Source organism: Xiphias gladius, chromosome 17 (assembly GCF_016859285.1).
Source record: "Xiphias gladius isolate SHS-SW01 ecotype Sanya breed wild chromosome 17, ASM1685928v1, whole genome shotgun sequence".
Classification (NCBI taxonomy): domain Eukaryota; kingdom Metazoa; phylum Chordata; class Actinopteri; order Istiophoriformes; family Xiphiidae; genus Xiphias; species Xiphias gladius.
In genome coordinates, this window is record NC_053416.1 from 26,931,570 (window position 1) to 26,953,239 (window position 21,670).

At 37.5% G+C, this 21,670-nt stretch overlaps 1 protein-coding gene across 7 annotated transcripts; it reads right to left on the reverse strand.

Moving 5' to 3' along the window:
• Window positions 1-418: 418 nt before the first annotated feature.
• On the reverse strand, window positions 419-20,396 carry sytl2a (synaptotagmin-like 2a). 7 transcript variants are annotated; one of them, XM_040149564.1, is made up of 19 exons: window positions 20,340-20,396; window positions 17,548-17,964; window positions 17,075-17,229; window positions 15,804-15,915; window positions 13,773-13,842; window positions 11,476-11,584; window positions 9,778-10,368; window positions 6,507-8,612; window positions 5,862-5,963; window positions 4,827-4,883; window positions 4,579-4,667; window positions 4,236-4,334; window positions 3,385-3,554; window positions 3,061-3,163; window positions 2,807-2,968; window positions 2,624-2,720; window positions 2,436-2,541; window positions 1,646-1,851; window positions 419-902 (listed from the first exon to the last, which is right to left on the reverse strand). In XM_040149564.1, exons 2-19 carry the CDS (start codon window positions 17,646-17,648, stop codon window positions 754-756), a joined length of 4,584 nt encoding a protein of 1,527 aa, XP_040005498.1. In that variant the 5' UTR covers window positions 17,649-17,964; window positions 20,340-20,396; the 3' UTR covers window positions 419-753. The 7 variants fall into 7 exon arrangements, with proteins under 7 accessions (XP_040005498.1, XP_040005497.1, XP_040005496.1 ...); XM_040149563.1 differs by having other exon boundaries at window positions 11,476-11,581; window positions 15,804-15,936; XM_040149562.1 differs by having other exon boundaries at window positions 15,804-15,936.
• Window positions 20,397-21,670: the final 1,274 nt, after the last annotated feature.

Genomic DNA, 21,670 nt, shown 5'->3' on the forward strand with positions numbered 1-21,670 from the left:
AGTAATGCTCATAATTTGCAGTTATGGCCAAAGAGAATCACAAATGATCATGCCCAGGCAAGCTTGTAATAGAGGAGGATGACTGTAAAAGCAGTGGGCGCTGTAGGCTTGTAAAAAATGAAAATTACATACCAACGTCTGTCGTACTGATGTACTGATCTGACAGTGTATCTGCAATACACAAATGCTGTGAAAACTACTAGAAATCTGATAATTGCTGCTTGAAGTGAATATTTATGATTATGATGACAACTATTATCTGCTAATAACTCAACTGTATCATATACTATAAAGTGTTGACTTTTCTTATATGAATGGAACCTCTCAAATGAAACCATACTTTTACCACCAAATGACAAGTCACATTAATATTCTATTTATTGATGACAGAAGTGCTTGATGCAGTAATCACATTGTAAACGACAGGACTATATACAAATCATATGTGCTCAGATCAAATATATCTAAAGATCAATACAATTTGTATCTTTTATCACTTAGATTATATCCTCTGTCTTATTTTGTATCATTTTTATAAATAACAATTTTGAGATGACAAATTTAACATGTGGTTTGGACAATACAAACTAAAGTAGCAAATGTATTCATTTATCATACAGTAATCATCAGTTATTCAGATACATCATTAAGGCTGCTGTGTCCTCTCAAAGTGTATGTGTAGATCCACCCAAATGCACATGCAGTGTACTCCTATAAAGTTTCCACACATTTATCAACACATTTTAGAGAGTCTCACTTTGACATGTTTTTTGCCATCACCAACATTCTCAAAGGTAAAATATCCTCCACCCATTCATGATCAGACTGTAACATCCTCTGCCATAAATTTGCTTCATCTCTCGTTGAGTCCATCCAAACCACTTCTACCCCATAACTCTTCCCTGCACAGAAAGGCACAGAAATTATTTTCTTAATATAAAGGTGATCATGGAAACTCATGTTAGAGTGAGAAAATGCAATCTCCATGTCTTATATAGAGAAAAAAATAACATAAATGCAAACAACCCTCACTGTGAAGGGAGCATGACTGAATATTTATCTCTAAAATACATAAATATGTAAACAATGATGTAAATATGATAATATGTTAAATTTGTTCATTATCTGGACAGCATATCCATCCACAATTCCAGACCTCATCAATTTCTGAGACTAAACATTTCTAAAGCCAAAGCTATGGTTACTGACTGCAGAGAAAAAAATCACTCCTATCTTCTCAGACTGTTATTAAAGGACAGGAAATTGTGGATAGCCATCAGTACCTTAGTGTTTATATGGACAAGAAATTAATTGTTGGTCTGAACACTGAGATAAGATGCAAAAAAAGGGCAACAAAGTTGGTACTTTTTATATTTAAATGTTTTCAATGTTATCAGAAAGTTGATGGTGTTAATTTACAGATACATCATAGATTTCTATTCTGATGCTTTGGAATTTCAATAAACAGGAATCACCATTGTGATCACAAGATCTGAACTGACCTGATCTAAACTTAATTAAACGTAGTCAAATTCAGATCAACTTCAATCACAGGTGGAAATTCTCAGGTTGAAACTCATATCAAAAGTATCCAGACTACAGGTGTAACCGTGTTGAAAAGAGTAACAATGGAGTGGAATCTCACCTGTCCCTAGCCCAAGCCTCAGGCCACCAATGTAGTGGCTGCTCAGTCGGTCGTGATCCCACACTGTGATCTCCACACAGGCCTCTCTGAGGTCCTCTGTTCGGAAGCCGTCATACACCATGGTGTGGTTGAACATCGGGTTGGTTGTCCTCTTCACCACCCGCGTCTTCTGACAGCTTTTCCTGCTTGTGTCAGGGAGTACAGTGCTGCAGCAGAAGAAAAAGTAGGAATTTAAATGCATTCATTCATTTAGCCAAACTGACAAAAACTGGAAACACAAATAGTTCATAACTAAATAAATAAATACATAAGTCAGTGTGAAAGAAATAATGTAATGAACAAATACAGACAAAATATGTCAGATAACTAGGCCCTCTACTAAGGATTATTTTCATTGTTGACTAATGTTCAGATTATTTTTTTATTCAGTTGATTAATTGTTTGGTCTGGTTCATCACAAACACTAATTGGCTGTTGCTTCGGGCTGAATGACAATCACTTAACTGGCAGTGCTGTTTTTCTTGATTGACATTTTGAAATTAAAAAATGACCTGCAATCAACTCTGTTATTGTGAAAAGAAGCATGATAAAATATATAATAAATAATCTCATAATAATGAGTTGCATTTTAAAAATGTATTAGATTATTTCACAATTTCATGGTTATATTACATATTTTGTCAGTATTCTTTCATGATTATTTATTTCACAATGCTTGATTTATTTATTTAATTTTGAACACTTTGGTTTTCCAAACCCAGTGACCTGACAGTTTTGCAGGCCATCCTACCATTTCACAAACGGGTCGATTATCACTCTTCTAACTGAAGGGAGATTCTTGCAGTCTTTCACCCAAATCTGCACCTCACCCATTTCCATCCTAGATGTTGTCTTACCTGTGGGCGCAGTTAGAGAAGTGAAAATAATAATTAAAATTAATAGAAATGATTAATAGAAACTGAGGAGTCATTAGCTCACTGTGGGATGTCTGCGGCAGGAATCTCAGGGCAACTCTCATCTGTCCTCTGCTGTCCATCAGATGTGAGGGATACAGTGCTGAGGTTTGTGCTGACACCTGAACAATTGAGCTGAGGTGAGTAAATGTCTAATAAAATCACTTTGATAATACACACAGACTACCCAGGAAAATTAAGCCTTTACCCTGGCTTTTAATGCGTATTCATTTATCTGTGTGTTGCTGAAGTTCCACTCTGACAAATCCAGGTCAACCTCCCCCAGGAAGCTGTTCCGCCCGAAAGTGTCATTGTGCCACACTGAGATGTTCAAATTCTGAGTCTTCAACACCTCCATTATGATTTTAAACTATGGTAGGAGAAGAAGGCAACAAAGATATTTGTAAAATATGGAATAGATGTAAAGAGAAATTTGTGAAAGACCAAATATGGAATTCTTACCCGGAGGATTTCATTGTAGGTGGGGTTTAAAGTCTTCTTTTTTACTGTGGTTTTTCTCTTTCCCAATTTTGTTTTGTCAGGGAGAAGATAACATTTCACATAACTGTAAAAAGACAGCAGAGTTACTATCCTATTCTGAACTACAACATATAGAGTCACTTATTATAAATTCTTCAAATGACAGGAAGAAACAACTGTTTTTTCTGACCTGCCAGTTCCCTCTCTCCAACCTTTATATCAGACATATCACTGGATGATATATCATTTGTTCTACCTTTACTATTGTGATCATAATCATTGCTATACAGTATAGCAAGCATTTACGGGTCAGAGCGGTTTTTCTTGGCGTCGGCAGTGGCCAGTTCCCTGCAGTGTACCACAAAGATGTGAAATTCTCCAAGCTTCTGGATGTAGTTCACAGCAAACTGGATGTTTCCCTGGACTTCTTTGTCACCAAAATCTATAGGGTCAATGCTGCTGATGCTGCCGGTGACCTGCTCGTTCATAATATTACACAAGAGGAAAACAACAATTCAAAATGATTGTTGGGGAAAAAAAACAACTTGCTATTGCATTAGCAAATGTCATGGCAGCTATCGACAACTACAGTGACTATTTCAAATGTTACCACACATTATTCTTTTTATTTCTTATGGTCAACAAATCTCATGAAAAGACCACAACAAACAATGAGTAAACTCAAAACCTGTTCGAGGACCATTTGTTAAAAACTACTGTGCCCAGCAATTTTAGGAAATTAATGAGCCTTTTTTAAAAAAAATCAAACTTAGTATTTGTGAATTGTTTTTAAAGATTAACGTCAGAAAGTGGAAAAGTCAGAAAGTATTGAGGGATGAAGTATTACATAGTTGGTCTTGGTTTTATTCATTGAATTTGTTCACAATAAGAAAAATACAATACATAAAATCACTAGCCTCCTCCTTTAATTTTTTTCAAACTGATCTTTAAAAAGTGTGGACCTAATCAAAAACTCGGTTGCTACATGACACATTTAAAAAATCATCAAGGTTAATTTTGAAAAATTCAGACTAATTAGGTTAAAAAATAATCTTGAGGTAAACATTCCACTTTCAGCAGATGTGGCTAACAAACCATATGCACTGTGTATTTTTATCAGAAACTTGTATTATCTGGTGAACTGCATGTGGACATACAGACGAGGCCATTCCCGAGGAGAGACTTATGTTAGAAGTGGAGCTGCCTGTGTTTCTTCTCCAGCCCAAGTAAGTCGTAAAAATGCTGTCACTGTCTGTCTGATAATATCAGAGAAAACCAGGAAAACATGAATGACAGTTAAAAACACAAATGTAAAATATCACTCAGAGAAGAAGCAAAAATCACTAAAATCAATATCATGAGAGATAACCAATCATTTAGCTCTTATGGAAGAAGTAAAGGCGGTTAATATATCAGTTCACTAACTGTACTGTAGATGATGAGCACTAAATATAATACCTTTGATGTGAGTTCAGTATACTACAGTTAAGAGTGATTTACCTCTTCCTTCTGAAGAAAAGGCACCGACACACTGGTTTTTATCTGCTTTGAGTTGGAGATAGTAGAGGCTGATGGTGGAAGTGAAGAAACTGGAAGAAAGATATTACTTTGAATCTCTTACAATGACCATACAGAAAAATTAGTATTTCTCAATTTTAAAAGGATTCTGATTGCATGTTTAAATCATTTCCCAGCCTGTGTATGTACTGAAATTGTGTACAAAAGAGAGGATCATACTGTATGTTTACCATCATCCACACTTAAATTCATTTGTTCTCTCGAGTTATTTTTGGTTCTCTCTTCTCCTAAGAGGAAATAAGGCCATGAAACAGTATTATTTACATACCACTCACATACAAATTATATCATGTAACATGATTAAGATTTTTGTTTTGTTTTGTAGAAAAATGCACTTACAATAAAATAAAAACAGTCATCTGTATTGAAGGTCCCACATTGTAGAAAGTGAGATTACCATGTCTTTTTGGATTATAAAGCAGGACTAGGTGCTGTGAAAGTATCAAAACACTCAATCCATGGAGAAATGCACACAGCACATATTCAGAAACTGTGCATTTTATACGAGCCGTCAGGACTTCCATAAGGTTGTGATGTCACAACTATACAGTCACTGCCCTCCGCTATGCCCCCAGTATGGCCCATCCAGACCCACCAGCCAACCTTTTTTTTTTTTGTTGTTTTAACTTTATTAACAACACAAAAAGTGGTCATTTCATCGTTGAGCTAGCAAGCTACAAGACAGAAAAATGTCGAGGAAATGCTGCACAGTTCCTGGTTGTCATAAATCCAATATATCATTGCACAGCCTTCCCAAGGATAGTAATATTATAGACCAGTGGCTAAATTTTATTTTTCGGTGAAACACCAGTGCATTTTTGTCCGAATTTTGTCTGTTCGGCTCATTTAAGTGCTGACCCCTTAACATTTTCCTCAGCAGTGGCCGTAGTCATTTGCATTTACGGGTGAGTTTTATCAAGCTACAGTAGACTACAATCCATTACCTGTGGTTGGCCTGGCCATGCGTCTCTCAGAAAACAGTCAGTCAATTGCAAGAGAGGCTCAGAGAACAACACAAAACACCCTGTTCTTGGTAGAGCTCCAGAGAAGACATGTAAAACTATATTGAGATGTTTTTTGCACTTAAAGCAACAAATATATCTTCTTATGGATATCAAAATTTAAAATAAAACACTGGGAAAGTGTAAATATGGGACCTTAAAAGAACACAGATGCAGTATCTGAAGAAGAAAAATTTCTGTTACTTGATTGTGAGGTGAGGTTTTCGAGACTTTTGGATGAAGACATGCTCCTTGAAGATAATTGTTTCAGAGCTGACATGATGGGACTGGAGCTCTCATCATAACCTGCCACAAATGAAACACAATCAGTTCTGGAAAATAGTAGCTTAGTAAATCAGTCTAGGTTATAAAAAAGATGCAATCATCATAGTAAATAACAGGAATACTGTTGTTGGTTACACTGGTTTGAATCTTTAGAGTGGTGATTAGTTGCTGATAAACCACATAACTAGTGCATCAGCTGCTCTTTATTCACAATCAAAACTACATTTCACTGAAAACTAAACTAAATGGCTTCCTACTGATTCAAACGGTTAAAGGACAGCTAAAATTTAAACATTTGTTCTAGTTTTGTATAGAAACACTTGAAGAGGAAATATGAAAGAATAGTTAAGGTCAGTAAGCACAGCAGATTGTACAAATGTACAAGAATTTTGAAATTGAGGAATTTGTAAGGGCAAGTATACTACCACTCATTCAAATCAGACTCACTGTAATGTTAATGTGCTAACTTGAAGTGATTTGTTTTTGACAAAACATTAATGCGGTTTCAAATTCTCAATCATTATCTTAAAGAAATATAAATGGAGAGAAAATTCCAAAGCTCACTGTCTGAACCTGCCCAAGATAGGGACCAGGCCCTGGTTCTTGTGTCTTGGCTGGAATTTTCATCTCTCTTTTCCACAATCCAAGAACTGATTCTAGGATGATTCTTCTCAGTGGGACTGGTACTCTGGTTTCCCACAGAGTCTTTGAGGGCACTTTGTGGTCTATGTACCACATCACTCTCTTCAGCAACACCTTTCTCTTGGTGAAAAGGAGGGACATGGGCCCTCTCCTGTGGCCCAAGGTAGTGCTGACAATCCTGAGGGATGAACGATCTGGCAAGAGGTGTAAAGGTCCTAAGTTTCTTCTCTGAAGCTTTTTTGGATTGTTGTGAAGTGGAGGAGCTTGAATTACTTTGTTGCGTATTTACATTGCCAAAGTAAGCCCCTCTGTCCTCTGGATGTAATGGTAGAAGACATGAAGTGATGTCTGTGCTAGGTTTCGTATCGGTCAACACTATTTGTTTTGCTCCATGTGAGGGACTCTTTCTCTGTCTTGGCACTAGTGTCAGCTTCCCTTGTTGCTCTTCAACAGCCTTAGTGTGAGGGTCAATGTCTATTAGAAAGGTTTTCAAGGGAGAACCATCCAGCCTCGATCTCTTAGGACTGGAGGATTCTCTAGGTAGGACTCTTGGGTGATAGGTCTTAGATGGACTTCTCCTGACTTCATCATCCTGGTCTTTTGATCTTGGCATTTGGGATTTACTAGGACTGAGAGGCCTTTGTTTGACTTGGTATTGGTGACTTCTTGACTGTGAATCCCCAGTACTACCAGAACTGCTCAGCTGTGACCTGTCTGGACTCTGACTGACGAAACCTTTGTCTATCACTTTCAATGATTTCCAGAAAACATATGACTTGGTTTTATGTGCAGAAGTTTGTGCCTCTCCCTCAGTGTTCTCTCTGTTATCTAAGGATCTTCTCAGATAAGATTGAGGGGAAACCACTTTGTTACTGAGTAGTGAGCTACTTGAGGCTTCCTTGACTCTTGCATCAATTATCCTGGGTCCTGTATATTCTGTCTCCCAGAAATGCTTAAGATCATTGATCTTGGCTGGCCTGTCTTCTTCAGGACTGGAACTGGACCGTCTGGGAAGAGAAACTGGAACACTCCCCCACTGCTGTTGGGCACTAAAAGCTACAGAGGAAGGTACAGGAGTGATGATGTTTTCCTGTGACTCAGAAATCTCTGACTCTGTTACTGAACCTGTCAAAGAGTGATCTGTCTCTTCATAGATCAGGACTGGATTAGCTCTATATGTGCCATCTTCAGTTGATAAATCTACAAAGAGGCTACATTCAGTCTGTGGTGACAAAATCTTGGCTTTGGATCTGCTAACGGCATCCTTAAATGTCATTTCCCTACGAGCTGATAGATTGTTTATGCTCTCTACATATGTCTGAGGGCCATATGAAGCTTCTATTCCCATCTTGGAGATGTCTTCCTGTCTTGCCTCTTGTCTGGTAAATATTATTTTGTCTCCAGTGTTTTCTCTCTCCCAGAAAGCTTTCATGTTGGATAGTCTCTCTGGAAACTGAACAACTCTGCCTTCTGTTGCAACCTGCTGAGAGTCTGCATCTACTGTGATCACTGTTTCTTTAAATGTAGTGTTCTGCAGTGCTGTAAGTGTTCTGAACTCTGTCATCTCAGAGGGTTTAGCTTCATGTTTGACAATTGCAGGTTTGTCCACAGTCATATCTGCAGTGTCTAGAGAGAGATTCTGTGTTTTGCTTGGTTCTTTCTGCTGTATATTCACCTCTTTTTCCTGCGGACTCTGCAATTCAGCACCTTTCTCTTTCTCTCGTCTAAAAATACCAAGCAGTCTTCGTCTAGGCTGTGGTGAAACAGCACTAGATGAACTCTTTGAGATGCCGATAGTTGATGGTTTGGTATTTGAGGTAACCTCAACAGAAATGACAGTGCTTTGCTCAGCCAGCTTTTGTTGATGAACTTTGTGTCTGGTTAGCCCATCTTTGGCCCTAGCCTGAGCGTGACGGTCTTCTTCAGGCTCTGTCTCCAGGTGGAGAGGCTTACGTGACTCTTGCTCAGAAGAAATAAGGCTGGACACTGCTGATTTTGGGAGCTCCAAGTGACACTTCTCAGAGACATCTGCAAAGACAGTAACCACCACTTGGATCACTCATGTAAATTATATCTACTTAACACTGTACAGTATAATAAAGTTACCTGCGTAGGATTTTTCTTGGTGTATTACTGTCAAATGAAGTGGGGCACTCAGTATTGTAACTACATGCTACATGCCAAATGTTATTTCTGACAGCATTTCAAAGGCCACTATGTGTAGGATTTGAACATTTCTCTCTGGTGTGCCTGGGTTTTTAGTATAAATAAGACACACACACACACACACACACACACACACACACACACACACACACACACACACACACACACACACACACACACACACACACACACACACACATCCTTGTTTTACTGCATTTGTGGGAAACAATCATTGACATGATACATTCCCCAGCCCCTTACTCTAACCTCAACCATTACAATCAAATGCCTAGCCCTAATCCTAAAACCAAATCTTAACCCTCAAACAGCCATTTGAACTTGTGGGATTCAGGAATTTGGTCTCCACAAAGCTGTTGGACCCCACAATTAATAGTGGGCTCCCGTTTTTCAGACCCCCACAAATATAGTAAAACAAACACACACACACACACAAAGGCAAAAAGACACTGCTGGCAAACAGAAATGCACATTCAAGCAGAAACAAAAAGTGCACCAATTTTTCTTTTTTTTCTATAAACACTTATGCCATCATAATAATTTGAAATATGCTATGAAACACAAAAATTCTACATAATTCTACATATAGTAGCTTTAAGAATATATTTCCCTAATGCACTTGATCAATCAATTAAAAAGTCCAACACTTGGCATGAGACATTAATGAAACAATGTGCAGACAAATGTCTACATGAATGAAACTCTTCAGAATTTTGTGACAGATTACCCATAATGCGCAAGCAAGGTGCAGTAAAGCCCGATAATAGAAGCAAAACAGATGTTTTCTTGCTGTCTTATCCACCAGTCTCTATAAGCAGTCATACATAAATGCACATATTTTACTGCATAAAAAACATGCAAAAGCAGGATGAATGTTTTTGGTATAAGCTTGTCTGATGTCTAAACATCTATGAATGTGTCAATATGGAAGTTATTGGTTGATAGTTTTACTTATTGGTTGGTGGTTTAGTTGTTTAGTTGACTCATTGTCTTTAAATAAAAGTCTTACCACCAAGGACCTGGTGTTGGCCAGCTTCTTGTTCTTGGAGGTTTGCCTCGTTTTTGCAAATGAGTTCACCTTCCACTGAATCCATTCGACTCTGACTGAGTAATGGCCTATTTGTGCCAGAAGTTGTACTGCCAGTATTCTCAAGGTCACGGTTATTCAGATGCGCATTTTCCATCTCAGATGGAGTGTTGAAGTCGATGTTCAGCAAACTGTGCTCTCCCAGTTTCTTCCCATCCTGCCACTTCACTCTGCTCTGACTGACCATGGAGCTGAACCTCACCTGCTTCTTGTCTATCCAGGTCTCAGTGGCAAAATTCAGACTAACTGGATTCTTCTCGTATAGGTGAGAGAACAGAGAGTTTGTGGAGCTAGAAGTGGACAAGTGCTTGAGGATGTCCCACGGAGCAGCAGAATTAGTCTGTCTACCTCCTGGTCCATCTACCTCAACAAAACAGTCCTGAGAACTGGTGCTGACTGCCCTGTTTCCAGGCATTGGCATATGGCAAGATGCATTCTGGGTGACCAAGCTATTAGGGTCTTGTCTAAGGTTAATAGCATAAGAAATGGAGCTGTCAGATGATGGTAAAGGCTCTGAAAAAACAAAAACAAATTAATACCATTTTAGTCAACAATGCACCAGTTGTTCTTTTATTCATAAAGGTAACTGGAGGAGTGTTTTTTCTTTTTTTTAAACAGACAGTTTAATCAATGTTGTCCTTCAGCAACTCCAGTAGTTACCCATCACATACTCATGTCTAGGGAGTTTCATTTCCTACACTATTACTTTTGGTTTCAGTCATTAATCAGTGGTGGAGTCTAGTCTAGTCAAGCTTGTCATGGTTTAGATGTCCATGAGTTATTTGTCATTCCACCAAAGAAACATTTCCCCCCAAAACATCTGAAATGGTTTCATTTCAATAACTTTTTTTCTTCTTTCCTCTCCCATTAACTATCTCATGTCTCCTCAGATTTATCTTGTGACCCTTTAAAGGAACCACTGCACTAAAATACCTAACTGTATAACTGTATTTAAAGCTAGCTCCGCCTAGAGCAGCTACAACAGAAAAATACTGCTGAAGCATTGTTTCCTTCTTATCATATGATTTCACCCACAAAAACGTTGTTTTCATAGCTCATGTGAAATACTTCCAACAGCCACAAGTCATGCAGTACAGATTAAGGCTTTGGAATGTATTTCTGTGTAATCCTCTGGCTAGTCTTGCAGCCTCATGTATTTGGACTTCCCTTTACTATGACAACCCCTGGGAAAATCTTTGGTCCCAGAACATTGGCTCATTTCGTCACTTTTCCTGTACCACTGTGTGAAAATAACTTCTCTGAAATTGCAACATAAACAAGATGGAATTAACTCAAATTATAAATTTGTTAGAAATGACAAGCCAGTACATGTTTTCAACTGCCATGCAACCACTGCTCATGCCAACATGCACTTCACAGCAAAGATTAAAACAGCTGAAGCTTAAAGAACCCACACACCTGGATGTTAAACAGATTGCTAGAATCAGACTTACATTGGTTTGTAATGTAATGGCTTTCACGATTTTTCCATCAAGCAGCCACTCAATTCAAAACATAGCACATGACATATCATTAGATCTCAATGGAAAAAGTAATCCACTTACTCTCAGAATACGTATTCAAAATAACACAAGCTGCAGTTTATAGAAAAAAACTCACCCTCATTTGGTTTGTGGGTTTGATCCACTGCTCCATCCAAAAACCGACTATCCTTTTCTTTAAAAGTGTGACTTGCATTGAGCTCTCTGTTGAAAGGGTTTTTTCTCTGCTTCAACACAAGAAAAAGATTGTTACAAACAGTATACAACACAACTGAGTACACCCCTGGTCAGCATCACTAAAATAATAAAAGTTTCAGAACTGTGTCAACTTACAAGAATTGTATTATTTTTAAGTTGAAGTGTAGGGTATTTGATCTTATGTATAATTAAAACAGACTGGTTAAATAGACTACATTGAAAATGCAGGTACCCAAAGTACAACCTCAATGCATCAAAAGTGAGTACACCTGTGATTACTGCAGCAGAAGTCAGTTTACATGTGATCACTAAAACAAATTTGATTCCACCTGTGATTTCCAGTTAAGGCTAATTTCATGAACAAGGTTATAAAAGGACCTGTCAACACCAAAGCTTTCTCAGTTTTGGCCTAGGCTGTGTCTAATGTAACATGGCTCCACAGCAGTGGTTAGGAGGTATAGGGAGAGCCATACTACCAATAACAGAAGGCACATTGGCCAATGCACAATTCAGTATTTCCACAACCTTGCACTGATCAGACAGTGTGAAGGACATTGCATGACTACACATTCTGACTCCCAACTCATTACATACAGACACTTGGTCAGAACCCTATTGGCATCACCTTTTAAAGCACTGGGTACAACTTTGGTGTCGTTTTTTCACATGCAGGGTACACTACAGCATTATTACTCTTTTTTATGGTTATTTTTAGGCACTCACAGCACTTGGTTAAGGTTAAAGAAAGATTGTGGTGTGGTTAGGCAACCCTGTCTCTTAAAAATGACATTCATACTAAACGAAACTGCAACAGCAAATACGTTCTGTAGGAAACTTAATTTCAACCGGGTTATATTTTCTATTAAGATAATGAGGATATGTTGTTAATTTACATATTTGGCAAGGGGCAAATATGTTGGTACTAAATATATTAGTAAAATGTTCACATACAACGTATTTGTTTTCCCCTAAAATATCAGGTCTTGCAGTATAATATCCACTTGTAGTGAGTAACAGCCTTATTAAATTTTTTCATGGTTATGTTAGGACACTCACAGCACTTAGTTAAGTTAAGGGAAAGATTGTGGTCATTCATTCATTCATCATTCATTAAAAACATACGCTACCTGTGAACATAATCCAGCAAGCAAATACGTTTCCTATCAAATGAATTTGCCGTTGCAGTTTCATTGTATATTAACGTAATTTTTAGGAGACAGGGTCGGTTTAGACAGTCACAGCATTTGATAAGGTTAGGGAAAGATTTCGAGCTGGTTTAATACAGAAAAAGTTCACTGTGACTTCAACCCCATAATGCGATCTCACCCTATACACATCAGCAGGCAATGGGCTGCAGTCTGGTTAAACTTTGCCAAAAGAACATGAAAAGAAGCCTGATGAATGTTGGCAGCACATTCTTTGGTTAGATGAAACCAAAATAAATTAGTTTGGATCAGATGGGGTCTAGCTCGTTTGGCGTGGACCTGGCCAGGACTACCAAAGTGACTGCATAGTGCCGACCCTGAAACTTGGAAGTCCGTGTTTGCTGATATGGGGCTGCATGAGTGCAAAAGGTGTAGGGGGAGACTATGAATGCAAGTTGGTATACTCAAGTACTGAATGAACAGATGAATTCCTGTCCCAAGAAGCTTGGCAGGAGAGAATTATCCAACTTGACAATGATCCCAAACAGCAAAAATCACACAGGAGTTAGTAAAGAAGAAAAAAGGGAAACCTTTGACCTGGCCAAGTGAAATATGTCCCCTGACTTGAATCCAATAGAACACCTTGGGATATTTAAATCAGAAAGTAAAGCAACAAAACCCCTCCAGCAAAGAGCAGCTGAAGAGAATCATCCATGCCTAGGAGGATTGAATCTGTCATAAAGAATAAAGGTGGACAGACAAAATTAAAAAAAAAAATAAAAGAATGGAATCTCATTAATGAAGGGTGTACTGACTTTTGTTGCAGTTGGTTCTTTAATGTGGAACTTCCATTATAGTTTATTTAGTCAAACATAATTGTTTTTCAAATGAATTGGCTTCATTCTTCTTGGGTTTTGGCTAAAAACACATAAAGGTGTATTCAATGAACAGGATTTGCACTTACTTAAAATTAATTAGTGATATTGACCAGTGTTGTTGTATACTGTATAACACCTGCAACACATTCAAGCATGGACTCACACTCAACTTAAATTATTTTGTTTCTTCCTACCTTTGTGGATGACTGTAAAACTGATTTAGGTGTATCTTCTGGTGTCTCATAAGGGGTCTGGTTATGATACCTATTAAAACAAACAAAGGTTACATTCTGTGTTGAAAATTTCACAATTTAAGATGTGCAACTTCAAACTTTCCAAGTCTTTGAAAAATAATAAATTAAATCTTGATTTGGAAAATATGTGTGCTCATCAAAGTGCATTACACTATACCTTCTGTGCAACAGACACGTTTTGGTCAGTGGTCGGTGAAATAATAATATTATTACCAAAAAAATGCCTGTGCTCTTGTTCTTGTCACTGCAAGTGGATGTGTAATCTGCAACAAAACTTCTCATTTCATGTGTTATGGGATTAATAATTACAGTTGTTTTTAAGAACAAGCAAGTAAGTCCTCAAAACTAAAGGCAGTGCAGAATGTCTATAAAGAATGTATATTTATAATTGTAATCGCTCCTCAGAAGCAGTGGAGAACATGAACATGTGAGACCTGACCTTTTAAGAAGATTATTGAGAACTAAGGGCCAATTACTAAGTAGCCATTTACTGTGTGTACAACCAACTCTACTCACTTTCAGTCACACCCAGATAATCTACTCTATTAGTGTAGCATGTGATGGTGCTGAAAACAGACAACACAGATCATGGTTTTGTTTATACTACATGGAGTTACTGTTTTCTAAATGTGTATGGGGTTTAAAATTTTGAGAATTTACACCTTGGGGATTATTTATAGCTGCAGGAGGCAAGATTTTTCTTTAATTATACACTTGTTCTACTTGTACCCAAATTAAGTTTAGGCATTTTAACAATGGATGAAGTGCCACAACAAAAGGCACTGTATTAAGATGATACACCATTTCATTTAAAAACATTGTGTTATTCCACTCTTCAGTTTAAAGGATAAGTCTGGTGATATTCAATGTGAATATATCCTATTAACAAGTATTGTGTGTGTATCCAAAGCCCAATATAACTGAGACACCGACCTCCATCAGTGACCCACACTGCCAGTCCCCCATGCACTGTCCAGAGATACTCACTAGGCCCACAATTGTCAATAAATCTTCAGTTGAAAATAGTCCCCTACAAAATGAAACTATATATTTTTGAGATTTATATCTGGTTTTTGACTTTTCATGGGATTTGTTGACACTAAGAGAAATACAAAACACTTGCATTATCCTTTAAAATAACATGTGACCGAAAAAATATCCTACCTTTTCTAGACATTTTATGGATACATCCAAACATCCTATGTAAACCTATAGTATGTGAGTAGCAAAAAATCCTTTAATTGCTTTAACCTGCAGCTGAAAAGCTGTAAACACACAATTGCCAAACTTGTTAGCAAACAGTTGCGTTTTTACAGATCCAGTAGACACAGAGGAACATTAACATTCATTCTGAGTTGAGTTTCTGGTCACTGGATGAATGCGAGTAATTTTAGCTCTGGCTCTGGTCTCCATCAGTGAAAAACAACTGTCTCTGCAGCTGCTAAATGCTGCACTATGTTCACTAGCAGATGTATAACTGTGTGGAGAGTGGGTTTATCTGAGCTTTTTCTTTTTTTCTTTTTTTTTTTTTTTGTACTGAAAACCGCTGCCTGCTTGTAAAGATGGTGCTGATGAGAGTGATTAGACTGAACAAAAAAATTAAGGTGGGGGCCAGAAAACAAAACAATAAGCTGGAAGATGATAAAAAAAAAAAAAAAAGCTCTGTAGGACAAGGGGAATTGCAGAGTCAGGTGATAATCCTCTGTGGGTTCATATGAGTGCACCTTTCACAATAGTATTTAGTATATTTAGTCACTTGATCAATTGTTACAAATATTGACTATAGCAGCTTTAAATGTTTTAAAATAGATAATCCAGATGTAATCCTTGATAGCAAAAGACCCAGCAAAGCCTGACTTTAGCAGAAGCTGTTGTTTGGGGAGTAAATTAACATTTCAGCACTCTTGATAAATGTGATAAATGGGTGATTTCTACTTGCTTCCTGCAACTACTTTGGTTCTCTGTGCTCACCTTTCATTGCTGAGCTCCTGAAGGAGTCCACAGAGTACAGGTGGGACAAACACTTCTTTATTTTCACTGCTGACAAAACTGGACTTCTCAGGCAATATCTGAGAGAGCTCCACTGCAGCACACAACACAGCTACTGTTAAAGAAAGTTAATCATTCATTGTACCACACAATAACCTAATAATTACCTTAAAGATTCATGTAAAAACAACACAAGTAAAATTACACGTCTCTATCCAGCTACGATGAAAGTTTCAGAGGCACGTGAGACAATGATTTTAACAAATGTATCATCTAATCCTCTGTTTCAGTTCGTGAACCACAGCCATCCAGCTGTTCACTGAAGGCTCTTGTAAAGGAGAACCACCATAAAGATTTTACAACTAAACCGGTTTTCACTTCTGTGAGAGGTCATTAATCTAATGTAAGGAAATAAGATTCCTTCCTTATCTTCACATAACTGATGTCTATTTTCAATGTATGGTTGAAATAGGTGCCTATTTACTCTACTGTTACTGTAATATTTTATGGTGCAACATTACAAATAGGGCATATACAAGCTGTTTTTTTTGTTAAATCTACAATAGTGCTTATTTTCACAAAGTGTATGTGTATCTTCTGAACCCCATTCACTTGAAACTATCCCAATAGCAAGAAAGACTAACATAAACACTGGTTTCAGATTCATCACAAATCTTCCTGCAGTCCCACACGGTTGTATTAAATTTATTGAAATTATGGACACTAATAACAGTTTAGTTCTGGCAAGTGAAACAATTTCATCAAGTTGAGACAGCTGATAAGAAGCTGGTTCAAGCAGACAGCTGGAGTGGGAACTGTGCCCTGGGTTAGCTGATGTATCAGCTGAGTTTATGTCCTGTCAGAAGCAAGTTAAGGTGAGTGTGAGGTTTTGAATTGGCTACACAAGACTATACTACCAACTCTAAGAAGTTATAATGTTCATGTACACCAGAAAACAAAACTACTGGATAAATGAAAAATGAAAGCTTTGGTATTCTTAGGTCCTTATGACTTGAAAGGCTACATCATTACTTAAATAAAAAAGGTTCATACTCCAGTGAGTTAAGTGTTTCTAGCACATAATGACAAAGACTTTGAGAAATGGTCTCTGGTTTTGCCTTTTTTATGCAATTCTATTCAAGGAGGGAAAAAATTTCTCTAACTTCACACACAGAGAACTTGCATCTTAAGGCATCATGCTCACTTTTACAATGTTCACAAGAGAGAAGCAATGCAGGATGTAGCAGACTCACATATAGTTAGTGGTTTATGTGTATGTCTCATGGAGGCCCTGACAATGTCGGAGCCATGGATGCGATCCTGATGACGAAGCTGCTTGGTCTCATAGAACCATTCTCCAGTCAGGTACCTCAGCTGGCCCTTGTCACTAACAGTCTTCTGCAGGTTCCTGGGTGCGGACATGTCAGAGGGAAATATATATTTACTACCCCACTATTCCAAAGATTAATTTCAAAATTTTTGGTACAAGAAAAAAATTTTGGTATAAGAAAATTAAGAGTTTTTTGGCATTCTTCTGCAAAACACGTCTCCCTATGTATAAGTCTTTGCTATACTGCAAGCTACATTTTCAACTGCAGACATGTGAATCTTTTACACTTTTGAAACAATCTTGTCTGTAACAGGTCAAACTTAAAAAGTGAGGGATTATTATTATTGCCTCTACCCAAAGCTGTTAAACATGGCACAACTGACATAAGGAACTCACTGGACACGCTGCTCCTCAGCCTTCTTCAGCTCAGAATCTCTTTTTAACACAGCCAGGATGGTTTCCTGCTCCTCCTCTGTCAGGAAACTCAGGTCAATCATGGTGACTGCTGCTGCCCGCAGCTGATGTTTTCCACTGCTTTGTGTTTGTGTCTAGAAGCTGAACATGATCACCTTATATGGTTCTTCCTGAAGCTCCCAAAGACCTTGTTCTATTCTTCCAAGTCAAGTCAGTGTCAGTGGTTTACACAAACTGAGTGATCCATACTTTGTCCATGGTATAAAGTGATCATTTTGAGGCAGTGCTTCAGGCACTCCTTATTTACTCTTCTGGAGCTGTGCTGGTTCTGGATATGTTTTGCTTTAGCTGGTTTTGTTTTCTGTAGCCACGTTTGACTCTTTCTAGCCCAGATTCAGCCTGAAGGAAAACAGCCCCAATTGAGGGGGAATCCTATTATTTGATATTCACAGAAGAAAGTCTATTTCTCTTTTAGTATTCCTCAGTAGAAGAAATGATTAGTGGATTGATAGATTAACACCACTCAATCAACAGCAAATAAAGCAGCAACAATTTTAATAATCAAGTCATTATCTAAAGTATTTTTCAAGTACGAATGATAAAAGACCACTGCATCCAGTTTCTCCAGTGTGAATAGTTGCTGGTTTTCTCAATCTTCTGAGAAGGTCTTCTGTTCTTGGACTCTTGTTTAGACAAAATGAGCAAACTGAACTTTTCACTATTTTCTGAAATTTTATGGACCAAATGATTTAAAGAGAATATATTCAGCAGATTGATCAGTAATGAAAATAACCATTTGTTGCAGTTTAACAAGCCTCAGTACCTTGTAGAAAACTTGACCATAACTTATACCCAGGTCAACATTATTAGTTGATAATATCAATTCAGTTTCAATATAAAAAATTCAACCAAAACTCTTTTCAATCACTCTATCTATGCGAGGAGTACACAATAAAAAATATGTATATTTGCATCCTGAAAAGAGTCCAGAGCAACCTGTTATGGCCTGATATTCTAGCCACCATAACAGCTTGCTAAAATACCAACATTCCTTTGCCTTGACATGTAATGCTCATGCACCGTTGACTATTCTTACTAGAAAGACTCCTTTCTTTCTCACTCCTTCCTCCCACTGACTACCTCTGTCTTTCCTTCCTCTTTCTTCCACTAAAGAGGGAACAACAATGTGGATATACATCACCTATAGTTTGAGTGCGGGAACAGTAGTTAAAGCCAGCAGTGAAATGATGATATACTGTACATATTTCTTTTAAAAGAGATTACAACTTCAGGTTTTGTTTTTTGTTTTTTATCCCAGCAGAGCTACTGCTTTTCCTTTAAGAGAAGACAAACCTTAATGAGGAATGCCTGCAAGTTCTAACATTGTCCATGTACACCCACATCAAAGAGTACTGTGGGAATTTGTTGGAGATTTCACTTGATTGGCTTGAGATTGAGTCCAACTATTATATCGGTTGGCTGATTTTATCAGCCAGTATTGGCCTATCACAGATACTTTATAATGGTATTGGTGTATATGTTGTGCGATATGCGCAGATAAAACTTGAAAACTTTTTTTACAGAACATAACGCAGAAAAAGATGCATGGGCTAATTTAGAAATGGTGAAAAGACATAAATAGATTAATCTCCAGAGAAAAGATGCTTTGTACCAAATTTAGCTTCTCGCTAATTTCCATCCCTGGGCAGCTATATTTGCTAAATGTAAAGAGAAAGACAGAAGTAACGTCATTCAGCTGCTATGGAGAGAATGGTAGTTATGGTTTGTGAATTTGTTTTAGAAAGAGTTATGGTTGCAATGTGGTTGGCTCTCATTGTTTATTCAGAAAGTTGTAATTGCCTCTTATTCTTGTATACAAGACTGCATTACAACTGAGTTGTAAGAAGCCCTAGGTAAAATTTCTGTTGCAAAAACAGAATACTTTATTTCCTTATAAAGAAGGATGTTCTATGTCCACTTTCTCCAAAAGGGGTAAATTCTAGCTGAAGGACAGAAGACTTATTTCTTTGTTGTGATAGCTGTGACTTGACTTATTTCCTCATCAGTGTCAAACTTCCTTAAGAGACCTGAAGATTTAACGAGCTATATAATGCTAATTCGCAGATAAATCTACTGTAAAGGTTACATTTTGACCTTTAAGTGATTAATGACATGAACGAAGTAACTCATGAATGAACTTTTCCCTGATTTTTCTATTCAGAAAAATTCCCCTGGAGAAAATAAATGTCTGTCTCTTTAGCACCAGGTTTAAAATATTTAAAGCTGGAGTGGTGATACAAATCCTTACTTTACAGTAACTGAATACTAGGTTGAAATAAAGCATTTAAAAGCGACAATGAGCTAAAAATGGTGACCTCAAGCTTACTTGTATGAAAAACACTACCAAACCTCAACCACTCAAGCCAGTTAATGTCCAGGAGCTTCAGCAGCTCTGTAGTCTTTGGCAGATGATTGTGTAATTGTTATTTCACTGTGCAGTTCGTAGGTATGCATGAACCTAATGTAAGTAAGTGTTAAAAATAATATAGAAAAGATGACATACAGGCAAACATCTGGTTAATCCAAGCAGAAAATAAGGGTTTTCCCCTTTGCTGTAATTTTCACTTAGTATTCATCCAAAACTGCCACTTTCATTTCACTTCTCAGTCCTAACAGTGTAAGAACAACATTTTAACAACACACAGAGGAAAGTGAAGTATATCATTTACGCATAAAAAAAAAGATTTCTGAGTGTCAGAAGGCAGTCACCTCACCTCTAGCTGTTGCTCCTTTCTGAGTAACAACTAAACTACAGCACGATCCTTATGTGCTGCAGAAGGGAGGAGCTGCAGACACACAGCAGCAGGGGGCAGCGGAGAGCAGCTGGAGGATCTGCCTCAAGGTTACGTACCTGTATGCTCCGCTGTACGTGACTTTCACAGGCTCTCATACTCAAATCAGTCTGTCCCACTAGAAAACAATCCTGAAAGCTATTACTTATAATATATAGTCATTGACCATTCTTCTCATATTTAGATTTTTTAATACATTTTTCTACAATGCTAAAATATTTTATTTTTTCTGTGAAGGCTTGTATCATATTTTAAAGAGTTTTGGGCTGCTTTCTGCTTTTTAGTGCCTTGAGAATGCAGTGCCTGTTTTGTGAATACGTAGGCTTTGTGAATAGCATTATACCATCGTCTTTACTATTAAATATTCCATTAGATGGACACCATGACAAAACATAGCAAAATAGTCACACACCTCATGTAAATATCTGGTTTGATTAAAAAAAAACAAAATCAGGAGTTGACACAAAATCAGTGGAGGACAAAAATGGTTATCCATCAATCAATCAATCAATAAGTAGTTTAATTAATAGATTAATAAAATGATAAATACATAAATAGAAGATGGGAATAATAAATAATTAAATAAATTAAATAATTAAATGCATACTTAATAAATAAATAAACACATGATGGTAATTACTCAGGAATAAATACACAACTTTACCTTATTTCCACATTTCTACAAATGTACTTTTATTTATTTCTGTATTTCTACACTTGTTCATTTATTTATTTCTTTGTATGTTAATGTGGTAGGTGGTATTTAGCTCACTGTAATTTACCAGTGGTCCTTGAAGTGTGATCCATTCATTCTTTATACGGAGGTATTTTCCAAAAGGAATAGGCTTTTATTATATATATATACATTACATTTTCATACTCATCAAACCATTCAGTGACCCCTCCTTCCCTTTGGATGGGGGCATTTTCATCCTGGAAGAGACCGCAGCCATAAGGCTAGAAATGTTACATCACAGGATAAAGGTGAAGAATACCTTTGCATCGATTTGCAGTGACCCTTCCCTCTACGGGTCAAGTGGGCCCAAACCATGCCAGCAAAACCACCCCACAGCATAACAGAGGTAACGGATCCCTTCAATATAGGGGTCCAGCACTCGGTCCTGTACCGTTCTCTGGGTGTACACCACGCATGCACTCGCCCACCTGTTGAGAATATGGTGTCTGTAGACCAGTGCCTACGGTTTTTGCACCATTGTACTCTTCAATGTACATTCATTTTTGTAATGAGGGTT